Raw genomic sequence first — 21,137 nt, 5'->3', positions numbered from 1 at the left:
CCAACTGCAGCTATCCGTAATTTGTGGTTACAGTACTTCAGCATCTTAGATAGCACTACTGAGGAGCGAAAATAAAGGGTGTAACGTACTGTGGCAGGTAATTTCAAATGCAATATTTGTATCAGCTCTACAAATATCAGCAAACACACAAACTGTTTGTGTGCAGTTTGTCATACAGTGAGTCTGCTAGCTGAAGGTCCAGCTGCTGTATTTCCAGGGTGGGAAAAGATCTGGATCTGTATATGATGTGAAGTTGATTTTTTTTTTTTTATATTGCAAAACATCCTGCAAAACAAACTGAGGTATTCTAACTAGCATGAAAATACTGCAGTTTAATGTAGGACAAACAGGTTAGTTTGCTGTACTGTGGTGAATTTACAGTAAAGCTCTGTGTTGGACTGGTGCAAAGCAGAGATGAGTTTGAATTTAAGCTGATGAAGCTTAGATTCATTCACTGTTACCCAAGCTTACCTTGGAATATGAGTGAGAGAGATATAACTGAAGCCATACCGGATGGGATGTCATGAGGTGTGATAAAGAGAGGGGTGTCTAAGAAGTAGACAACAAGCTGTCTATGCCTGAGGCCTTAGAAACTGCCAAGCAAAGACTCACAGCTCTGGCTAACCACTTGAAGAGGTATACTAGAGGTATACATTTACTCAGAAAGAACAAGAAGAAGAATTAAAACCGCAAGCGGTGATGATTGGGCCCTCGCACCCGTGGCGCACATCGACCCATGGCACACGTCGACCCGTGGCGCACGTCGACCCGTGGCGCACGTCGATCCGTGGCGCACTCGGAGGTTTTTTTGATTGTGATGGTGTACAGAAGGTCTGTAGCAAGTTTGATTCGTTCATGAGAAAATATATCTTTTGCTCTCCACATAGACCCAGTGGAATATTTGGGGGGTGGTCACGGCTCCAGCATGCAAAATAGGGCATGGGTCTGATTGACTTTTTTGATCACGATGATGTCAAGAATGTTGAAACAAATTTTTATACATTTCAGAGAAACTAATTTTGTGGATGCAATACAAATTTTCATTTGCTTCTGTAGGGGGCGCTCTTGCATCTATAGCCTTGAATCCATAGTTGTGGGTTCAGCCGGGGTCTGTACATGAGTGATTACATTCACTTAACCCTCTTAATTGGAGGGGAAGGCGAAATGTCAAAAAAGTAACTTAAAGGACCAAATTGTATGTTATTTTTGACATCAATTCGCTGACCGGAAGTGGGCGGGGCCCCCGGGCCGCAAGTTTGGACACCCCTGCTCTAGGCTGTACCTCTAAACTGTTGCTCTGTCTTGTTTCACATTTGGGCCACCCCTTGGATTGCCTTTCAATTCTGCTTTGGCCTCAGGACAACCTTCCCCATCCACTAAGTTTTCCAGTCTTCTCTTGTTCTTTGCAACCCAGTTTCCTGCCCATGCCCCTGAATTTTTTCCACTCCGTCAACTGTTTTATTTTCTGTTTCAACTCAAATATGGACTGGTTGGTTTTAATATGGTATTGCATGAACCTTGCTATATATGAATTATGATTGGATATGTTTTACCATTTATTCTTCCTTTATGCAATTTAATAAATATAAAATATTAAAGTAGCAAAACACGCAGAAACAACTGTTACTCTGGCAGTTCTTAAGTCAGTTCTTGCAGATAACTAATTTACTCTCAGTGTTATTTAAGTCTGATATATACAAAAACAATCTCAAATGAAGTCTTATAGGCCCTGCCCATAATCCTTCTTCTTTCCTGATGGGTGGTGTGCAAGATTAAACAACACAGCATGCCAATAAAAGGGAATGGCAAAGCAATAAACCTAATGACTGGGCTCATATATTCAGATAGCGGTCATGTGGTCATCTTTACAAACAAATTTGCTCTTGCTTATTTGCTTGTATTTCTGTGTTTCATCTGATGTATCTTCTTCTCAGTCTTCCTTCACCTGTCAGTTACAGGGACAGTTTGATCTAAATGGGATGCACAAGGCTGGAGATGTGGTTCTGGGTGGACTCTTTCAAATCCACTTCTTTTCAAGTGTTCCTGATGTGTCCTTTACCTCAAAGCCACAACAACCTACTTGCCATGGGTAAGTATGACAGGGAAACAACATGAAAAAAATAGAAACTGCACAAACCAAAAGCCAATATAAATGCATATTATATATCTAGAATAACCACACTTTTTGTCTGAATAACATTTCAAAAAACACGTATTTATCATGAATGATGTATCTTCTTTATTTTTTCATGAAAAAAATCCCTTCAATTGTTGTTATTCCGTTTAGTTTCCATAATTGTTTATAAAATTTTGCAACGTATTGTCATAATATCTTGCTATATTTTTTGATTAAAAAAAAACATTTTTTTTTCTTAGTATTTATGCCCTAGGATTTCGGCTTGCACAAACCATGGCATATGCTATTGATGAGATCAATAGAAACTCCAACCTGCTCCCTAATGTGACTCTGGGATACATTCTTTATGATAACTGCCTTGAACTTGGAATTGGATTCCGTGCAGCGTTGTCATTAGCCAGTGGTCAAGAAAAACAAATAATATTAGATGATACATGTGCTGGAAATCCTCCAGTCATAGGAATTGTGGGTGATTCTTCCTCTACACATTCTATTGCTATCTCCAACATCTTAGGTTTGTACAAAGTACCTATGGTAAGTTTTCTGCTTAACCATGTAATAGTCTTCTTTTATTATTTTGATTTAATTGCAAATGTGACTAGTAAAACCACACTGCAGTCAACCTGAAAAAGTTAAAACAGAGAGTAAAGGCTTTGAATATTTGTACAATATACAGTCTGTATTTTTCACAGGTCAGTTATTTTGCCACATGTTCCTGCCTGAGTGACCGTCAAAAGTATCCATCCTTCTTTAGGACAATCCCAAGTGATGCTTTCCAGGTGAAAATATATCAGCAAAATTAAAATGGAAACGCTAAAGCATTTTTAGTAAGAAATTCCCAGTTGTACAATCAAATACATAATGATAGAAAAATATAAAAATTATATTTTGTTTCTACATTTCAGTTTCATTATTGGATGGTCTCAGAGAACAAAACTAACTTGCAATGAAGTAGTTTGCTGTGGATGGTGATGAGCACATACTCAAGTGAAATATTTTTGTCTGTTCACTTATCTTTTAATCTGTATTCACTTAGGTACGTGCTATGATTCAGATTCTAAAATATTTTGGCTGGACTTGGGCCGGTCTGCTTGTCAGTGCTGATGATTATGGACTTAATGCAGCCAGATCCTTCCAATCTGAGCTGAGTCTGTGGGGTGAAGGTTGCCTGGCTTACGTCGAGGTTTTACCCTGGGACAAAGACACTAATGAACTCAGGAGGATTGTGGATGTGATGAAAAAATCCACAGCTCAAGTCATCATTGTCATTGAACATTATAGTCGCATGATAAACCTTATGGAAGAGGTTTGGCTTTTAAACAGTTTTAAACAGTTATTAATCTTTACATAGATCTGCATCAGTACACTTTGTAAAACATGGATTACATCATTGTTTGAATGAGTACAGAAAAGTAGTCTTGTAGAATTAATTTGCAAGATAAGGAATTAATTCACTAAATAGTTGGAATTTACAGTATTGATTTATAAATTTGTTATAATACAAATCACAGGTGGTGAGGAAAAATGTAACAGGCCTGCAGTGGATTGCCAGTGAAAGCTGGACAAATGAAGCTGTGCTGCAAACACCTCAGTTCATGCCATACCTGGGTGGTACACTGGGCATTGCCATTCGTCGAGGAGAAATACCAGGGCTCAGGGAATTCCTGTTACAAATACGTCCTGACCTACACCCTGATCACAACAGTAGCTATGGAAACAGCATGGTGAAATTTTAAACTTTTACTGTGGTAGTTGCAAGAATTGTGATTTTCATATATAACCAACAGTTTAAAATATATTTCAGGTGAATCAATTTTGGGAAATCACATTTCAGTGCAGATTTCCACCTGCTCCAGCAGGCTGGGTGGAAGGTGGAGGTGCACTATGCACTGGACAGGAAGATCTAGAAAATGTGAACAGTGAGTTATTGGACATTTCCAACCTCCGGCCTGAGTACAATGTGTACAAAGCTGTGTATGCTCTGGCATATTCCCTTGATGACATGTTGCGGTGCAAGCCAGGAAGAGGGCCTTTCAGTGGGAACAGCTGTGCCACTTTGCAAACACTGGAACCCTGGCAGGTGTGATATCATTTTGTACTCTATGTATGGCTAATTTTTTTTGTTCTATAATTACTTTCAGAACAGAATTTAGCCTCTGGGATTAAACAGAAGGCCATAAAATTAATTATGAAAAACTGGAATGAGCTACAAGTATTTTCTGTATTCTCGAGTCAAAGTAGTAGTTAATATATTTAGATCACAGACATCATTATCCTGTATATATGTACAGCATTATTAGTGATGTCCCTTGTTTGATTTTGAATTAGATTGTAATGAATTTATGTATTCAGGTATTAATAATGTAATATTTGATAAATGAATCCCAGCTACCACTTTTTGCACTGTGAAAGTCATTTATTTCTCATACATCCTTTTTTGAAAGCTTGTTTATTACTTGGAAAGGGTGAACTTCACCACTCCATTAGGCGATCAAGTGTCATTTGATGAGAATGGTGATGTCGTGCCAATTTATGATGTGATGAACTGGTTGTGGCTCCCTGATGGAAGCACTAAAGTTCAGAGTGTGGGTGAGGTTAAGAAGTCAGTTTTCAATGGTGAAGAACTCATACTTGATGAAAACAAAATCTTCTGGAACTTTGAATCCAAAAAGGTTATATATGTTTTTTTTTTTTTTTAGACTTTTACATGTTGTCAAATGTGCAGTATAAGTCATTGTTGCAAATAATAATTAATTTTGTCCTATAGCCACCTCTATCAGTATGCAGTGAGAGCTGTCCTCCTGGTACCCACATTGTTAGGAAAAAGGGGGAACCCAAATGCTGTTTTGACTGCATCCCTTGTTCAGAGGGGAAAATCACTAATAAGAGCAGTAGGTGTTTATCTTTCAGCATGCCATATTTCATTTCATTTATATTAAATATAGTATTTATTTCACTATCTTCACCTTTTTATCAGACTCCTTGGAGTGCACCAGTTGTCCAGAGGATTTTTGGTCAAACCGCCAGCGTGATCAGTGTATTCCTAAGAAGACAGAGTTCCTCTCCTACCATGATCCTCTGGGTATCTGTTTGACAGCAACCTCATTGCTGGGCACATTTATATGTGCTGTTGTTCTTGGGATCTTTATCTACCATCGCAGAACACCTATAATACGTGCCAACAATTCCGAACTTAGTTTCCAGCTATTGCTCTCACTTAAGTTGTGTTTCCTGTGTTCACTGCTGTTCATCGGACGACCCAGGCTGTGGACATGCCAACTCAGGCATGCAGCATTTGGGATCAGCTTTGTGCTTTGTGTCTCATATATCCTGGTAAAAACCATGGTTGTTCTGGCTGTGTTCAAAGCCTCCAAGCCAGGAGGTGGAGCCAGTCTGAAGTGGTTTGGTGCTATGCAGCAGAGAGGAACAGTTCTGGTTCTTACATCTATTCAGGCAGCCATCTGCACTACCTGGCTTGTCTCATCCTCTCCAGTTCCACATAAAAACACCCAATATCACAATGATAAGATAGTTTATGAGTGTGCAGTTGGGTCCACTGTTGGTTTTGCAGTCTTATTGGGTTATATTGGTTTGCTGGCTTTCCTCAGTTTTCTAATTGCATTCCTGGCAAGAAATCTTCCTGATAGCTTTAATGAGGCCAAGCTCATCACATTCAGCATGCTGATCTTCTGTGCTGTGTGGGTGGCCTTTGTTCCTGCTTATATCAGCTCACCAGGAAATCTTGCAGATGCAGTGGAGGTATTTGCCATCCTGGCCTCAAGTTTTGGACTTTTGATCACACTGTTTGGACCCAAATGTTACATAATCCTGTTGAGACCAGAGATGAACACCAAGAAAGCTATAATGGGTCGTGGCATTAAGTCATAAACAATTTTAATAATGTCAAAAGACAAAAACAATTTTCTCTGTACAGTAAAGGCAGAATTAAAAAAAAATACATTTAAACAAAACTAATAATCATTTCAAATCTTAGCTCTGATATCATATGATTGCCTATATAGAAGGACGATAATTTATTATACTTTCAATTGTTTGTTTCATTTTTTAAAATGCAGTTAAGACACAAAGTAATTACACTTTTAAAATGCAAGTAGTATGGACAAAGCAATTACTCTCTGACATGTCATGTTGAACTATAGCCGCATGTAATTTAACTATGAATTACATTCTCTAAATAAATTAAACATTCAACTTGGATTCATTTAGTAGTCTTATTGTATATTCATGTGTATTTGGCCTGTCTTGAACAGTACTCAAGAACACAGTGACTTGTTTTTATAAAACTTCCACATTCAACAACCTCCTCTAAGCATATGAATTTCAAAGCATCAAAAAAGTCACAAAATCAGGGTAGTGCACTGACTTTCCTGGAATATAAAGAAGCTTGTTAGATTTATATAATAGTTTAAACTCAATATCTATGAATAAAGTGAGTAAAGGATACCTGTTAAATACACGTATCTTTTGCTTCTCATGGTCAGTAAACTGAAACGGAGCTTGTTTATTTTAGCTGTTGAAAATGTCCCAAAGGAGACTATACACCAAAGAGTCCAAGAGGAGGAAATTGAAAACTATCAACTACCAGAACCTAAATCTAGAACAATACACTGGTGCTAGGAAACACTTGGGCGAAGGAAACAGACGCTCTGACAAAGGACAAGGGGAAATAGCGAATATACACAGATCAAGCATAACATAATGACCACCTGCCTAATATTGTGTTGGTCCTCCGTTTGCTGTCAAAACAGGCCAGACCTGTCAAGGCATGGACTCAACTAAATCCCTGAAGGTGTGCTGTGGTATCTGGGACCGAGATGTTAGCAACAAATTCTTTAAGTCCTGTAAGTTGAGAGTTGGGGCTTCCATGGATTGGACTTGTCCAGTACATCCTAAAGATTCTCGATTGGATTGAGATCTGAGGAATTTGGAGGCCAAGTCAACACTTCAAATTCATTGCTGTTCTCCTCAAACCATTCCTGAACTATTTCTGCTTTGTGGCAGGGCACATTATCCTGCTGAAAGAGGCCACAGCAATCAGGAAATAGTGTTTCCATGAAAAGGTGTGTGTGGTCTGCAACATACTTTAGGTATATCCCAAGGTTTATCAGCAGAACATTGCCCAAAGCATCACACTGCCTCTGCTGGCTTGCCTTCTTCCCATATTGCATCTTGCTGCCATGTGTTCCTCAAGGTAAGCAATGCACACACACCCGGCCATCCATGTAAGAAAACAATCCATCAGACCAGGCCACCTTCTTCCATTTCTCCGTTGTTCAGTTCTAATGCTTACATGCTCATTGTTGGCGCTTTCAGTGGTGTACAATGGTCAGCATGGGCACCCTGACTGGGCGGGTCATATTCAACAAATTGCAATGCGCTATGTGTTCTGACAGAACCAGCATTAACTTTTTTTTGGCAGTTGGAGCTACAGTAGCTTGCTTATTGGATCCACAGAGCTGCAGCTGCAAGGTGGTTAGTGCCTGTTATAGTGGTAATATCCAAACCAGATAGTGGATAGTGAACAACCAATAGAGATGAAGGGTGCTGTCAGGCTCAAGGAATCAAAACTTGGGTGTGGGAGGAATTTGGTGAGGCCACGGAACAAAGCTTCTGGTCGGCCTCAAAGCGATTCTGGCAAACCGTCCAGCTACTCACACTCAAAGTCATGATGGGTATGCTGCTGACTTCAACTGAGCAGTGTAAGGAATGTTCCAAAGATCGCTTCAATCAGTCTACATATGAACTTTGTGGACTTGAAGAAGACATTCAACCATGTCCCTCAGGATATCCTGTGGTGGTTCTTCTGGAATATTGGGTCTCTGGCCCATTGTTATGGGCCAATGTGTTCCTGTGAGCCTGCAGTGAGAGCTTGGTTGGCATTGTCAGCAGCAAGTCTGACTCAGTGAGTGTAGGGCTTTGCCAGGATTGCTCTTTGTCACCAATTCTGTTTATATTTTTTATGAGCAGAATTTCTAGGCATGGCCAAGTGGCCAAAAGTTTTCTACTCTGGTGGTCTCAGGCCACCAAAGGTCTCTACTTTTTGTACGTAATGTGGTTCTCTTGGTTTTATCAGGAGGTAGCCTCCAGCTCATATTGGGGTAGTTTGCAGTCAAGCGTGAAGCAGCAGGTACAAGAATTAGCAATTTTATGACTGAGGCCATGGTTATGAACTTTTTTTTATACTGCATATATATATATATATATATATCACTGCCATAAAGTGCATTAGAACAGAAAGTCATTAAAAAAAAAAAAAAAGTAAACCACAACAGCTTTGCAGACAATTCCATTTTATCATTGCCTGCACTCTCCTCACCCTCACCCACAGCGGAGCCAGCCCCATCACCCACCCCAACACAGCCTCACATCCACCTCACAGCTGATCAGGTGAGAAGTCAGCTCAGGAAGACGAAGATCAGGAAGGCAGTGGGTCCAGAGGGAATTAGCTCCAGACTGCTCAGGGACTGTGCAGACCAGCTCTGTCAGGTGGTCCTGGACATCTTCAACCTGAGCCTGAATCTGGAGAGGGTTCCTGAACTGTGGAAGACTTCCTGCATAGTTCCAGTGCCAAAGATCGCACATCCCAGGGAGTCCAACCACTACAGACCAGTGGCCCTGACTTCTCACCTGATGAAGACCATTGAGAGGCTCATCCTGCACCACCTCTGCCCACTGGTGAGCTCAGCGCTGGATCCCCTGCAGTTTGCCTACCAGCCCAGCATCGGGGTGGACGATGCCGTCATCTACCTGCTGCACAGATCCCTCTCTCACCTAGAGCAGGCAGGGAACACTGTGAGGGTCATGTTCTTTGACTTCTCCAGCGCTTTCAACACCATCCAGCCTGCACTGCTGAGAGGGAAGCTGGAGGGAGCTGGAGTGGACAGGCAGCTGACGGCATGGACCATCAACTACCTCACCAACAGACCACAGTATGTGAGGTGCCATGACTGTGTGTCTGATGTGGTAGTTTGCAGCACGGGGGCGCCACAGGGCACGGTCCTCTCACCCTTTCTGTTCAGTCTGTACAACTCAGACTTCAGGTACAACTCAGACCATTGCCACCTACAGAAGTTCTCAGATGATACGGCCATCATCGGATGCGTATCAGATGGGAACGACGAGGAATACAGGGGGGGTCATCAGTGACTTTGGCAGCTGGTGTGAGAACAACGCACTCCAAATCAACGCCAGCAAGACAAAGGAGATGATCATAGAATTCAGGAGGAAGCCACCCCTACAGCACAGGTGAACATCCAGGGAAAGCATATTGAGACAGTGGTCTCCTACAAATACCTGGGTGTTCACCTCAACAACAAGCTGGACTGGACTACTAACACAGACGTCCTATATAAGAAGGGCCAGAGTCGACTCCACCTGCTGAGGAGACTGAGGTCCTTCGGTGTCTGCAGGACTCTGTTAAAGACTTTTTATGACTCAGTGGTAGCATCTGCCCTTTTCTATGCAGTGGCCTGCTGGGGGGGTGGATGCACCGAAAGGGACAGGAGCAGGATCGACAAACTGGTGCGGAAGTCTAGCTCTGTGTTGGGATGTCCTCTGGAGTCTGTGATGGTGGTGGGTGAGAGGAGGATGTTAGCAAAGCTGACATCCATTATGGACAACCCCCATCACCCTCTGCATGAGACCGTGGGTGAGCTGAGGAGCTCCTTCAGTCAGAGACTGAAACATCCTCGCTGCAGGAAGGAGCGCTTTCGCAGGTCATTCATCCCAACAGCAGTTAGACTTATAACGCATCATAATGTCTTGATTCATTTGGACACTTTACCTCCTCTGCCATCACTTTATCCTTACAGTCCATATACATTTTATTTATTACACTCACCCATATAATGCATACCATGTATGCTGTGTACCTTACCGGCTACAAATGTATATAATGTTTTGATATCTGTATATAGTGTTTTGATGTGTGTGTACATGTGTGTATATGTATATGTGTGTATTGACATTGATATATATTTTATGTATATAGTGCTTATATATATGTGTATAGTTTTTCTATTCCATTCTATTCTATTTTAGTTCATTTGTTTTTACTCATCCTTTTCATTTTTCTCTGTACTGAGCTGCTGTATTGCGCAAATTTCCCCGTTGTGGGATCATTAAAGTTTTTATCTTATCTTATCTTACCATATAGGACATGTCAAAACAAAGATGCTCACTAAAGTAAAAGTCAAATGTTCTCATGGGAGCATTGAGGACAGAAACATTTATACATTTATGCAACATGGATGATGAGAACACAAATTAACAAGGTGCCACTTAGGCCATAGGCAACCTTCATGGCAGCAACCTAACTCAACCACTTACTCATCTTATCAGCACAGCTCCACATCACTTCACAAGTTCAGCATTTTGGATTTGCTTTGCTCCTGTTCAAGTCAGGTCAAGTCACATTTATTTATATAGCACATTTAAAACAACAAAAGTTGACCAAAGTGCTGTACATAAATTTAGAATTTAAAATGAATTTAGGACCAAATTATTGTTGTTACATGTCAAACATATAACGAGCCTTTCTGCCTTCCAACTGGATGAGCTGAAGGCATCACTGTCCTGCACAGCAGAAGCTTTGCTAAATTGCTTAATGTCTTCTACATTGCAGCTGCCCAGGTCCTCTATGTCACCACTCAGACTCCAAATTTCAGCCTTTTACTGAGTTAGTACGTTTAAGACAGAGGGGTAGAAAAAGGGATCGAAAGAGAGATTTAAAACATGTAAAACAAGATGTAACAAGACGGCAGCACATACAGATGCAGTGGCTATTGGCTCCCTTTTTTGGTGCATTTTAGTTAGTATTGCGTGCATACCGCTGTATGAAGGTGCTTGCGTGAATGGTTTTAAACTCCCCTACACCCACGCTGAACTGAGGACTGTAGGAATTATGTTCCGTACAGTAGTTACAAGTGAGTTTCAGCAGTCCCACAACATTCCGGAGGATCTCAGCAGAACACCGGGCTCTCCCGAGCCAGTTTTCAGCAGTGGGTGTAGAATCATCTACACCCACTGCTGTCCAGATCTAGAGACCATCTCAGTCATGTGAAGACCCTTCTATCTGCCCAGAAAACTCACTGTAGTGGTTATAACAGCAGTTTACATCGCACCCGATGCTAACATTAGCGGAGCCCTGTCACTCCTGCATGATACCATGAACAAGCTGATGCAGGTCCACGCAGAAGGAGCCTTTGTTGTTGCAGGGGACTTTAACAAAGCCTGCCTAAAGACCATAGATTTGTACAGTATGTACATTGTCCAACTAGAGACGAGAACACCTTAGTCTACTCCAACCTGAAGCAGGACATGTCCTCCTCCCCCACCTGGACATGTCTGACCACCTCTCTCTGCTCCTGGTCCCTGCATACACCACCTTCAGGAGGAAAACCAAACTTGTGACAAAGACTGTCAAAACCTGGACTGAGGATGCCCTCAATCAGTTGCAGGACTGCTTTCAGAGCACAGCATGGTCTGTATTCGATCACATGGAGCTAGAGGATGCTGTGTTATCCTACATCAGATACTGTACAGACACTGTCACTGTGAATAAGCAGATCTGGGTCTATCCTAACCTAACTGAAAACCCTGGATGACCTCAGAGGTGAAGACACTTTTGAGGCTCTGGAACTCTGCCTTCATCTCAGGTGACAGAGCTTTATATAGCACGGCTAGATCTGACCTCAGGTGTGGCATTAAGGCTGCAAAGGAGGAGTACAAGAGAAAAGCGGAGTCGCGCCTAGAGAATAACGACTTTCAGCATGTGTGGTAAGGAATCCAGCATCTGACAAGCTACAAAGACCACCCAACAGCTGTCAATGCAGATACCTCGCTAGTGGATGTACTCACCCCTGGTGCTTTGCCAATCCCCCAGCCCCCAACCTTTCACTCTCCAGGAACACCAGGCAGACACTGAACACTGGCTGAAGTCCTGTTCTGTCTAAAGGCAGCCCCCATTTTCCTGGGACCAAACAGCCGTAAAAGACCTTAACGACTGCAGACCAGTTCTACTGATGTCTGTAGTCATGAGTGTTTTGAAAGGCTTGTCATCCAGCACCTCCAAGCCCGCCTTCCCCAGAACTTTGACCCACATAGGGCCTACAGGGCAAACCAGTCCACAGAGAATGCTATCGCCAATGCCTTCCACTCAGCCTTGGAACACCTGGACTGCTCAGGAACCTATGTCAGGATGCTGCTTGTCAATTACAGTTTGGCATCCAACAGTATCAGCCTGATGGAGACGTTAGCTGACTTGAATTTGCTTCCCCTCATCTGCTCCTGGATCAAAAACTTCCTGACCGAGAAACCACGGGTTGTCAAGGCAGATTAGCTCTGCTGATACAAAAGCAATCTAAAATGACAAGTCTTTTAGGCCCTGCCCATAATCCTCCTTCTTCTCTGATGGGGGCTGTGCAAGATTAAACAACAAAGCATTTCAATAAAAGGGAATAGCAAAGCAATGAAACCTAATGACTAGGCTCAGAAAACTGGAAAGCTATCATGCGGTCATCTTTACAAATAAATTTGCTCTTGCTCATTTTGCTATATTTTTTCTTTTCCTCTGTTATATCCTCTTCTCAGATTTCCTTTTCATGTCAGTTACAAGGACAGTTTGATCTAAATGGGATGCACAAGACTGGAGATGTGGTTCTGGGTGGAATGTTTCAAATCCATTTCTTTTCAAGCGTTCCTAATGTGTCTTTTACCTCAGAGCCACAGCAGCCTACTTGCCATGGGTAAGTGTGAAAGGGGAAACAGCATGAAAAAATAGAAACTTGACAAACACAATGCAAATCTAAATTACGCTTTGTGCAACATTCAGGAAAAACATTCAGGAAAAACATATGTATCTTGAGTAATGCATCTTCTTTTCATTGAATTATCCCTTCAATTGTTGTTATTCAGTTTCTTAAATTGTTTATAACATTAGTAACACTGCAAATGTTTTTTAAGTACCCTGTTGTATTTTAAAATTTAAAAAAATCCTTCTTGTTCTTAGTGTTTATGCCCTAGGATTTAAGCTTGCACAAACCATGGGCTTTGCTGTTGATGAGATCAATAGAAATTCCAACCTGCTACCTAATGTGACATTGGGCTATACTCTTTATGACAGCTGTCTTGAGCTCGGAATTGGTTTCCGTGCAGCATTGTCATTAGCCAGTGGTCAAGAAAAACAAATTATATTAGACGATGCATGTGCTGGAAATCCTCCAGTCATAGGGATTGTGGGTGATTCTTCCTCTACAAATTCTATTGCCATCTCTGACGTCTTAGGTTTGTACAGACTACCTATGGTAAGTTTTCTGCTTTATCATATAATAGTTTTCTTGGATTATTTTAATTTCATTGCAAATTCTAAAAAACTTGTAAAAACAGAATGCAGTCAAGTTCAACACGACAAAGTCAAAAAGGCAGTAAAGATGTTGGCTATTTCTACAGATAGACAGTCTGTATCTTTCACAGGTGAGTTATTATGCTACATGTTCCTGCCTGAGTGACCGTCAAAAGTATCCATCCTTCTTTAGGACAATACCAAGTGATGCTTTCCAGGTGAAATTTTGTCACAAAAATTAAAATGAAAACACTAAAATGTTTTTGAAGAAAAAAAATGTCTATTTTGTAACAGAATAAATAAGGATAGACAAATATAAAAGAATTAATATTTTGAACTTTGATAGTTGCACTATTTTATATCTATATGAACTCAGAGAGCAAAACTAAATTGCAATGATAATGATGTGGTGTGCTGTGGAAGCTGATCAACAGATATTCCAGTTAAAGATCTTTTCTTGACTATGCATTTACCCTTTATTCTGTATTCACTTAGGTACGTGCTATGATTCAGATTCTAAAACATTTCGGCTGGACTTGGGCAGGTCTGCTTGTCAGTGATGATGATTATGGACTTCATGCAGCCAGATCCTTCCAATCTGAGCTGAGTCTGTCAGGTGAAGGTTGCCTGGCTTATGTTGAGGTTTTGCCCTGGGAAAAAAACAGCAATGCACTCAGAAGGATTGTGAATGTGATGAGAAAATCCACAGCTCGGGTCGTCATTGTCTTTGAACATTACAGTCGCATGATAAACATTATGGAAGAGGTTTGGCATTAAAACAATTCATTATTAGTAGTTAAAAAAAAATCTGAATCACTGTTTGTTTGAATGAGCACAGAAATGTAGTAGTTTGAAAGATAAACAACTATTTCAGTGGCATGATAATCTCACTAAATATAATAATGTGATAACAATGTAACTAATATCACTAAAGTAGTTGCTAGTTACAATGTCACTTAATATATTTGGCATAATACAACGGACAGGTAGTGAGACAGCATTTAACAGGCCTGCAGTGGATTGCCAGTGAAGCCTGGACAGCAGCTACTGTGCTCCAAACACCTGAGTATATGCCATACCTGGGTGGTACACTGGGCATCGCCATTCGTCGAGGAGAAATACCAGGGCTCAGGGAATTCCTGTTACAAATACGTCCTGACCTACAACACGACAATAACTATGGAAGTAGCATGGTGAGAATTTAAACATTTACAGTACTGTGTTATTTGAAAGAACTGTATATTTAGATCATGTATAACAAACAGTTTTCAATATATTTCAGGTGAATCAGTTTTGGGAATTCACATTTCAGTGCAGATTTCCACCAGCTCCAGCAGGCTGGGTGGAAGGTGGAGGTGCACTATGCACTGGACAGGAAGATCTAGAAAATGTGGACAGTGAGTACTTGGACATTTCCAACCTCAGGCCTGAATACAATGTGTACAAAGCTGTGTATGCTCTGGCATATTCCCTTGATGACATGCTGCGGTGCAAGCCAGGAAGAGGGCCTTTCAGTGGGAACAGCTGTGCAACTTTGCAAACACTGGAGCCATGGCAGGTGTGATATCAGTTTTCACTCCACCTGTGACTAAACTGTTTGGTCTGTAATTATTTTCAGAACAGAATGTGGCCTGTAGGATTCAATAATGTGGCTTAAGATTAACTGTGAAAAGCTGAGCTAAAAGCATTTTCCATACTCCCAAAAAAAAATAGTAGGAGTTTTTATATTTAGACCAGAGAGATCATTAACCTGTATATGTATACAACAATATTAGTGATGTCCCTTGTTTGATTTTGAGTTAGACTGTAATGAATTTATGTATTCAGGTATGAATAGATGTATATTATATTTAATTGTTGAATACAGTTGCCTATCGAACCCCGCAAGGGACATGGAGAAAAAAACATGGGAGAAAAAAAAAAGGCACTTTTGCGAAATCTCGCAAAAGAGTAGTTATTGTTTTTCAGCTTATTTCATATTTTACATTCCCTGTGCAACTATATGCACTCCCACATCTCTAAATTGATAATATTTAACTATTTAAAATCTTTAAAAGTAAAGAAAATTTACAATAAACTTCTATTTAAAAGTTAGAAATTCCTTTTTTTTTCTCCCATTTTTTTTTTTTCCCATGTCCCTTGTGGAGTTCAGTATTTGCCAGATCTTGCACTGTGAAAAGTTATTTATTTCTCATACTTCTCCTTTTAAAAGCTCGTTTATTACTTGGAAAGGGTGAACTTCACCACTCCATTTGGCGACCAAGTGTCATTTGATGAGAATGGTGATGCATTGCCAATTTATGATGTGATGAACTGGTTGTGGCTCCCTGATGGAAGCACTAAAATTCAGCATGTGGGTGAGGTTAAGACAACAGCTTTCAAAGGTGAAGAACTCATACTTGATGAAGACAAAATCTTCTGGAACTTTGAATCCAAAAAGGTTATATATGGTTTTTTGTTTGTTTGTTTTTTTTAGACCTTTTATCAAATGTACAGTATATGTCATTACAGCCTGTAATACTTAATTTCATCCTATAGCCACCTCGATCAGTATGCAGTGAGAGCTGCCCCTTTGGGACCCATGTGGTGAGAAAGAAGGGGGAACCTGAATGCTGTTTTGACTGCATTCCTTGTTCAGAGGGAAAAATCACTAATAAGAGCAGTAGGTGCTTATCTTTCCGCATGGAATATTCTATTTGATTTATATTAAACATAATTTGCATTTCAACATCTTTCGCTTTTGTCAGACTCCTTGGAGTGCACCAGTTGTCCAGAGGATTTTTGGTCAAACCCCCAGCGTGACCACTGTGTACCTAAGAAGACAGAGTTCCTCTCCTACCATGAGCCTCTGGGTATTTGTTTGACAGCAACCTCATTGCTGGGCACATTTATATGTGCTGTTATTCTTGGGATCTTTATCTACCATCGCAGAACACCTATAATACGTGCCAACAATTCCGAACTTAGTTTCCAGCTATTGCTCTCACTTAAGTTGTGTTTCCTGTGTTCACTGCTGTTCATCGGACGACCCAGGCTGTGGACATGCCAACTCAGGCATGCAGCATTTGGGATCAGCTTTGTACTTTGTGTCTCATGCATCCTGGTAAAAACCATGGTTGTTCTGGCTGTGTTCAAAGCCTCCAAGCCAGGAGGTGGAGCCAGTCTGAAGTGGTTTGGTGCTATGCAGCAGAGAGGAACAGTTCTGGTTCTTACATCTATTCAGGCAGCCATCTGCACTACCTGGCTTGTCTCATCCTCTCCAGTTCCACATAAAAACACCCAATATCACAATGATAAGATAGTTTATGAGTGTGCAGTTGGGTCCACTGTTGGTTTTGCAGTGTTATTGGGTTATATTGGTTTCCTGGCTTTCCTCAGTTTTCTAATTGCATTCCTGGCAAGAAATCTACCTGATAGTTTTAATGAGGCCAAGCTCATCACATTCAGCATGCTGATTTTCTGTGCTGTGTGGGTGGCCTTTGTTCCTGCGTATGTCAGCTCACCAGGAAATCTTGCAGATGCAGTGGAGGTATTTGCCATCCTGGCCTCAAGTTTTGGACTTTTGATCACACTGTTTGGACCCAAATGTTACATAATCCTGTTGAGACCAGAGATGAACACAAAGAAAGCTATAATGGGTCGTGGTATTTAGTGTTAAACAATCCAAGTAATGTTAAAAGACAGAAACAGGCAATTTTCCCTGTGTACAGTACAGGCAGAAAAATAAATAAATACAAATGATACATTTAAAAATAGCTAATAATTACTTTAAATCTTATTGCTCACATCATATAATTGCAAATAATCTGCGTTCATTTCTAAGCGTTATTCAGGTTTCATTTGTTTGTTCTGTTTTGCAAGTTGCAGTTAAAATACATTGTATTTATACGTTTTTTTTAAATGTAAGTTGTATTGACAAAGTAATTGCTCTGTGACACTTTTTGATCGAATATAACCATATCTAACTATAAATTACATTCTCAAAATAAATTATGCATTCAACTTGGATTCATCTAGTTCTCATACTATATATTCATGTATATTTGGCCTTTAAATGAGTGAAAAGAGCAACAAAATCATGGTGGTACATTATTTAAAAAAACAAAGTAATCTATAACTCTCCTTGAATATAAAGAAGTTTGTTAAATTTATATAACAGTTTAAACTCACTACCTTCTGCCAAAGAATGTAAAGAATACTTGTTAAATACAAGTATTTTTCTTTTTGCTAAAAAAAAAAAAAAAAGAATTATTATTGTCATTACCAATTGAGACATTACACACTTAGTCATAGTACTATGGTCATTTTCTGTGGTAGGTGGTGGAAGTACTACACAGTACTACATGAAATAAGGATTACACAAGAATGCGGTATACAAAGCTAGAGCTTTCAGGTTCACTGACAAACTCCATGCATAAAATTATTTATTTATTTGGCCTTCTATGCCTTTATTAGATAGTGTACAGTGAAGAGAGATGGGAAAGCAAGAGGGAGATTTTTCCTAACAATAAGCCCTGGGTTACAAAGGAGTTAAAGGAAATCCTAAATAAAAAGAAGATGATCTTTTTTATTGGCTCTGAATATGAAAAAAAAGAAGTCAACAAGGAAGTTAAACAAGCCATAAAAATAGCAAAACCGAACTATAAAGATAAGGTTGAAGAACAATTTTAACAAAAGAATCTCTGTTCAGCTTGGAAAGGGCTTAGAAACAATGGCGGCTGTGAATATTGTTACTACCCATAATACTATTCAGGTAGATGGCAGTAGTCAGGCATTTCTTCCAAATGATCTCAATCACTTTTATAGTAGGTTTGAGAGAGAGAATTCGATCCTGCTGGAAGAGATCAGGACTATATTACAACCCAGGAATCGTGCACTCACCTTCAGCTATGCTGAGGTGGTACGAGCTTTATGACAAACTAAAGAGTTCAGTTCACCTGGACCGGATAACATCAGCGGTCAGGTGTTAAAGCACTGCGCAGAACAACTTGGTGGTGTTTTTCAGACCTTGTTCCAAAGCTCTTTGGAAAGTTGCACAGTTCCATAATTATGGAAACATTCGACAGTCATTCCTATTCCTAAGAAAAGCGCAACCAAGCTGCTCAGTGATTTCAGACCTGTGGCTCTGACCTCTCTGGTGATGAAGGTTATGGAAAGGATTCTTAAGCGTTACATCATGAATGCTACCAACTCACTTCAGCTAGCCAGCCTTGAGGCTGGTAATCATATCTCTCCAGGTCAATGTGTACCAGACCCCCCCCCCCCCAGTCCTATTTGTGATTTGTGTTAACTGGATCTGGCGTTCCAGGCCTGCTGATGTCCATCATTATCAGAAAACTGTTTTGGCTGGGAGCCGGGATCTGGCTCTGGCATTTCCTACCAGCAGGATGATCCAGAGCAGACCCAGGATACACTGGAGAGATTATATTTCTTGGCTAGCCTGGGAGGGTCTCAGTGTCCGCCTGGATGAGCTGGAGAAGGTGGGTATGGAGAGGGAGGTCTGGGTTTCTTTGCTTAGACTAAATCTGGCGTCTTGGCCCCGGGTGAGCAGTAGAAATTGGATTGTTGGATGGATGGCAACAAGTGTATTTGTAAAGCATATTTAAGACACAATTACACAAATAATTATTACAAAGATTATTTAAAATATATTTAAAACATACACTGTATATATATTTTACAAGAGGCTCACACATTTGATCACATCCAGCATAGAATGACAACACATTTTGTTTCAGTTTCTTGCACACTTTATTTCAGCACACACATGCAGTATATTTTGCAGAGCTGCCCTGTGCAACCTTTCTTACCCTTCTTTCCTACCCTTCTTTCTCTCCCCGTTTCTATACTGGCTTCTCCCTCCGCTGTGTTCTGCATTCCTTTTACTGCCTTCCCTACTGAAAAAGGGAGAGGGAGTGATTAGTCTATTTGCAAATAAAATTATGGGAGGACTCTGTCCTTTATGGACAACTGTTTTACTCTATCCCTGAGGCTGAGTTCCCTGAGACTTTCACTTCCAGACCACTGTCTTTTAAGCCACTCTTTGTATCTTGCCAGCTTTTAAAGTTTTTTCTGAATTTACTAAATCTTGGGTAGTGACGATACTGTAAAATCTACTTTGATATGTTCTTCAACTGTTGGCATCACAGCCTGGTCTCCTGACTGGTCTTACCTATGGAGCTAAATTGGGGCCATAAAGTTTGCTCGAAAAAAAAAAAAAATTTTAAACTGAAAAAATTTAAACAGAAAAAAAAAGTTTTGCAACTGGAAAAAAAAAGATGTAAAACTGAGAAAAAAAATTTCAAAACTACTTTTCAGGTTCAAGGTTTTTTTTTTTTGCACTTTCAGATTTATTTTTTTTTTCGCAGTTTCAGGTTTTTTTTTTTTTTTGAGTTCAAACTTTTGGCCCTGTTTTGGCGTGGGGTGGAGCCTCAGATGACGGGGGTGTGGAATCATGAATGACAGCTCAACACAGTGGCTGAACAACACAGCTGTTGCATTCAGGGACCATGGGAACTGGAAATGTCTTTAACACATCATCGATTTTCTATATGTATGTGATTGGTTTTGAAAGATAACATGCTTCACCGATACAAGCAGCTTATGTGAATACACGACTCAAATCTCAGAGGAAAAAATGTGATCTTGACAGATTTGCACAGAATTTTAAGTCCATGTTGGAGGTTTCCCATGCTCTCAAAGTAAAGCAGAAGCCTCGTCTTCATCTGCAGACGCTATCAGTGATCAGGTAATAAAAAGTGATGGAGAGAAAACAGACACATTCACTGTTGATACCTGAGCAGTTTACAGAAACAGCATGACCTGGACCGTGTCACTGCGATACGTTGGCTAGTTCGCCATATTGGAAGTGGCAAGTCAGCCTTAAATCAATGAAACCACATGCAAAAGGAGTGGATTTTCTGAATAAAAATGACTGACGTTTAAATTTAACTTCATATTTCAGATGGTCCAACACCATTTGAAATATTTACCGTTCTTCAGGGAGGGTCCCTGGGGCCTTCTGAAACTGTGAAAAAAGAATCTGAAAGTGTAAAATAGAAAAAAAAACTTGAATCTGAAAGGTAGTTTTGAATTTTATTTTTCCCCAGTTTCACATCTTTTTTTTAGTTGCAAAACTTTTTTTCATTTTCAAACTTTTTTTCCTGTTTAAATTTTTTTTTTTTGGTTCAAAATAATTTTTCAGTTTCAATTTTTTTTTTTTTGCCAACAAACTTTATGGCCCCAATTTAGCTCCATACTTATCACAGAATATAAACCAAACAGAATCCGTTACAGCCCCGGGATGTCACCAATTGTAACAAATGACCGGAAGCTGGTTGCCATATTTGAATGCTCCCACAGCAGCATGAATTAAAACCTGCACTTATTTATGAAGCTTTTTTTCCCTGCTTAATAGCAATTTCTTCAACCTGAAAGCCACCCATTCATTCACACAGCTTAGCAAGGTTAGCCTGGCTAGCTTTGTTTTAAGCCTGTCTGCTTGCTGCCCTCAAGCTAAAACTTTGTGTGGACAAGGCCTGCTTGCATATTTACTGTTACAAAATGATATCCGACAGCTGAGCTGGACCTTAGGAAGACGGATGAACTTATCATGGAGTTTGTGGCCACCACACAAGC

At 40.3% G+C, this 21,137-nt stretch overlaps 2 protein-coding genes across 2 annotated transcripts; both read left to right on the top strand.

The window, feature by feature from the left end:
* The first annotated feature begins 1,919 nt into the window (after positions 1–1,919).
* On the top strand, positions 1,920–6,025 carry LOC115790425 (extracellular calcium-sensing receptor-like). The gene is made up of 9 exons (XM_030744246.1): positions 1,920–2,089; positions 2,377–2,671; positions 2,830–2,916; positions 3,174–3,443; positions 3,649–3,861; positions 3,942–4,217; positions 4,582–4,809; positions 4,905–5,028; positions 5,115–6,025. The coding sequence occupies exons 1-9, from the start codon at positions 1,980–1,982 to the stop codon at positions 6,023–6,025; spliced, it is 2,514 nt and encodes an 837-aa protein (XP_030600106.1). The 5' UTR covers positions 1,920–1,979.
* A 6,666-nt stretch (positions 6,026–12,691) lies between these two features.
* On the top strand, positions 12,692–17,151 carry LOC115790424 (extracellular calcium-sensing receptor-like). Its single transcript, XM_030744245.1, has 9 exons — positions 12,692–12,903; positions 13,167–13,461; positions 13,631–13,717; positions 13,995–14,264; positions 14,486–14,692; positions 14,782–15,057; positions 15,712–15,939; positions 16,038–16,161; positions 16,247–17,151. Exons 1-9 carry the CDS (start codon positions 12,794–12,796, stop codon positions 17,149–17,151), a joined length of 2,502 nt encoding a protein of 833 aa, XP_030600105.1. The 5' UTR covers positions 12,692–12,793.
* The last annotated feature ends 3,986 nt before the right edge of the window (positions 17,152–21,137 follow it).

This window comes from Archocentrus centrarchus, chromosome 13 (genome assembly GCF_007364275.1).
Source record: "Archocentrus centrarchus isolate MPI-CPG fArcCen1 chromosome 13, fArcCen1, whole genome shotgun sequence".
Lineage (NCBI taxonomy): Eukaryota > Metazoa > Chordata > Actinopteri > Cichliformes > Cichlidae > Archocentrus > Archocentrus centrarchus.
The sequence above is the reverse complement of the archived record's forward strand: the minus strand, read 5'-3'. Positions and strand labels throughout refer to the sequence as shown.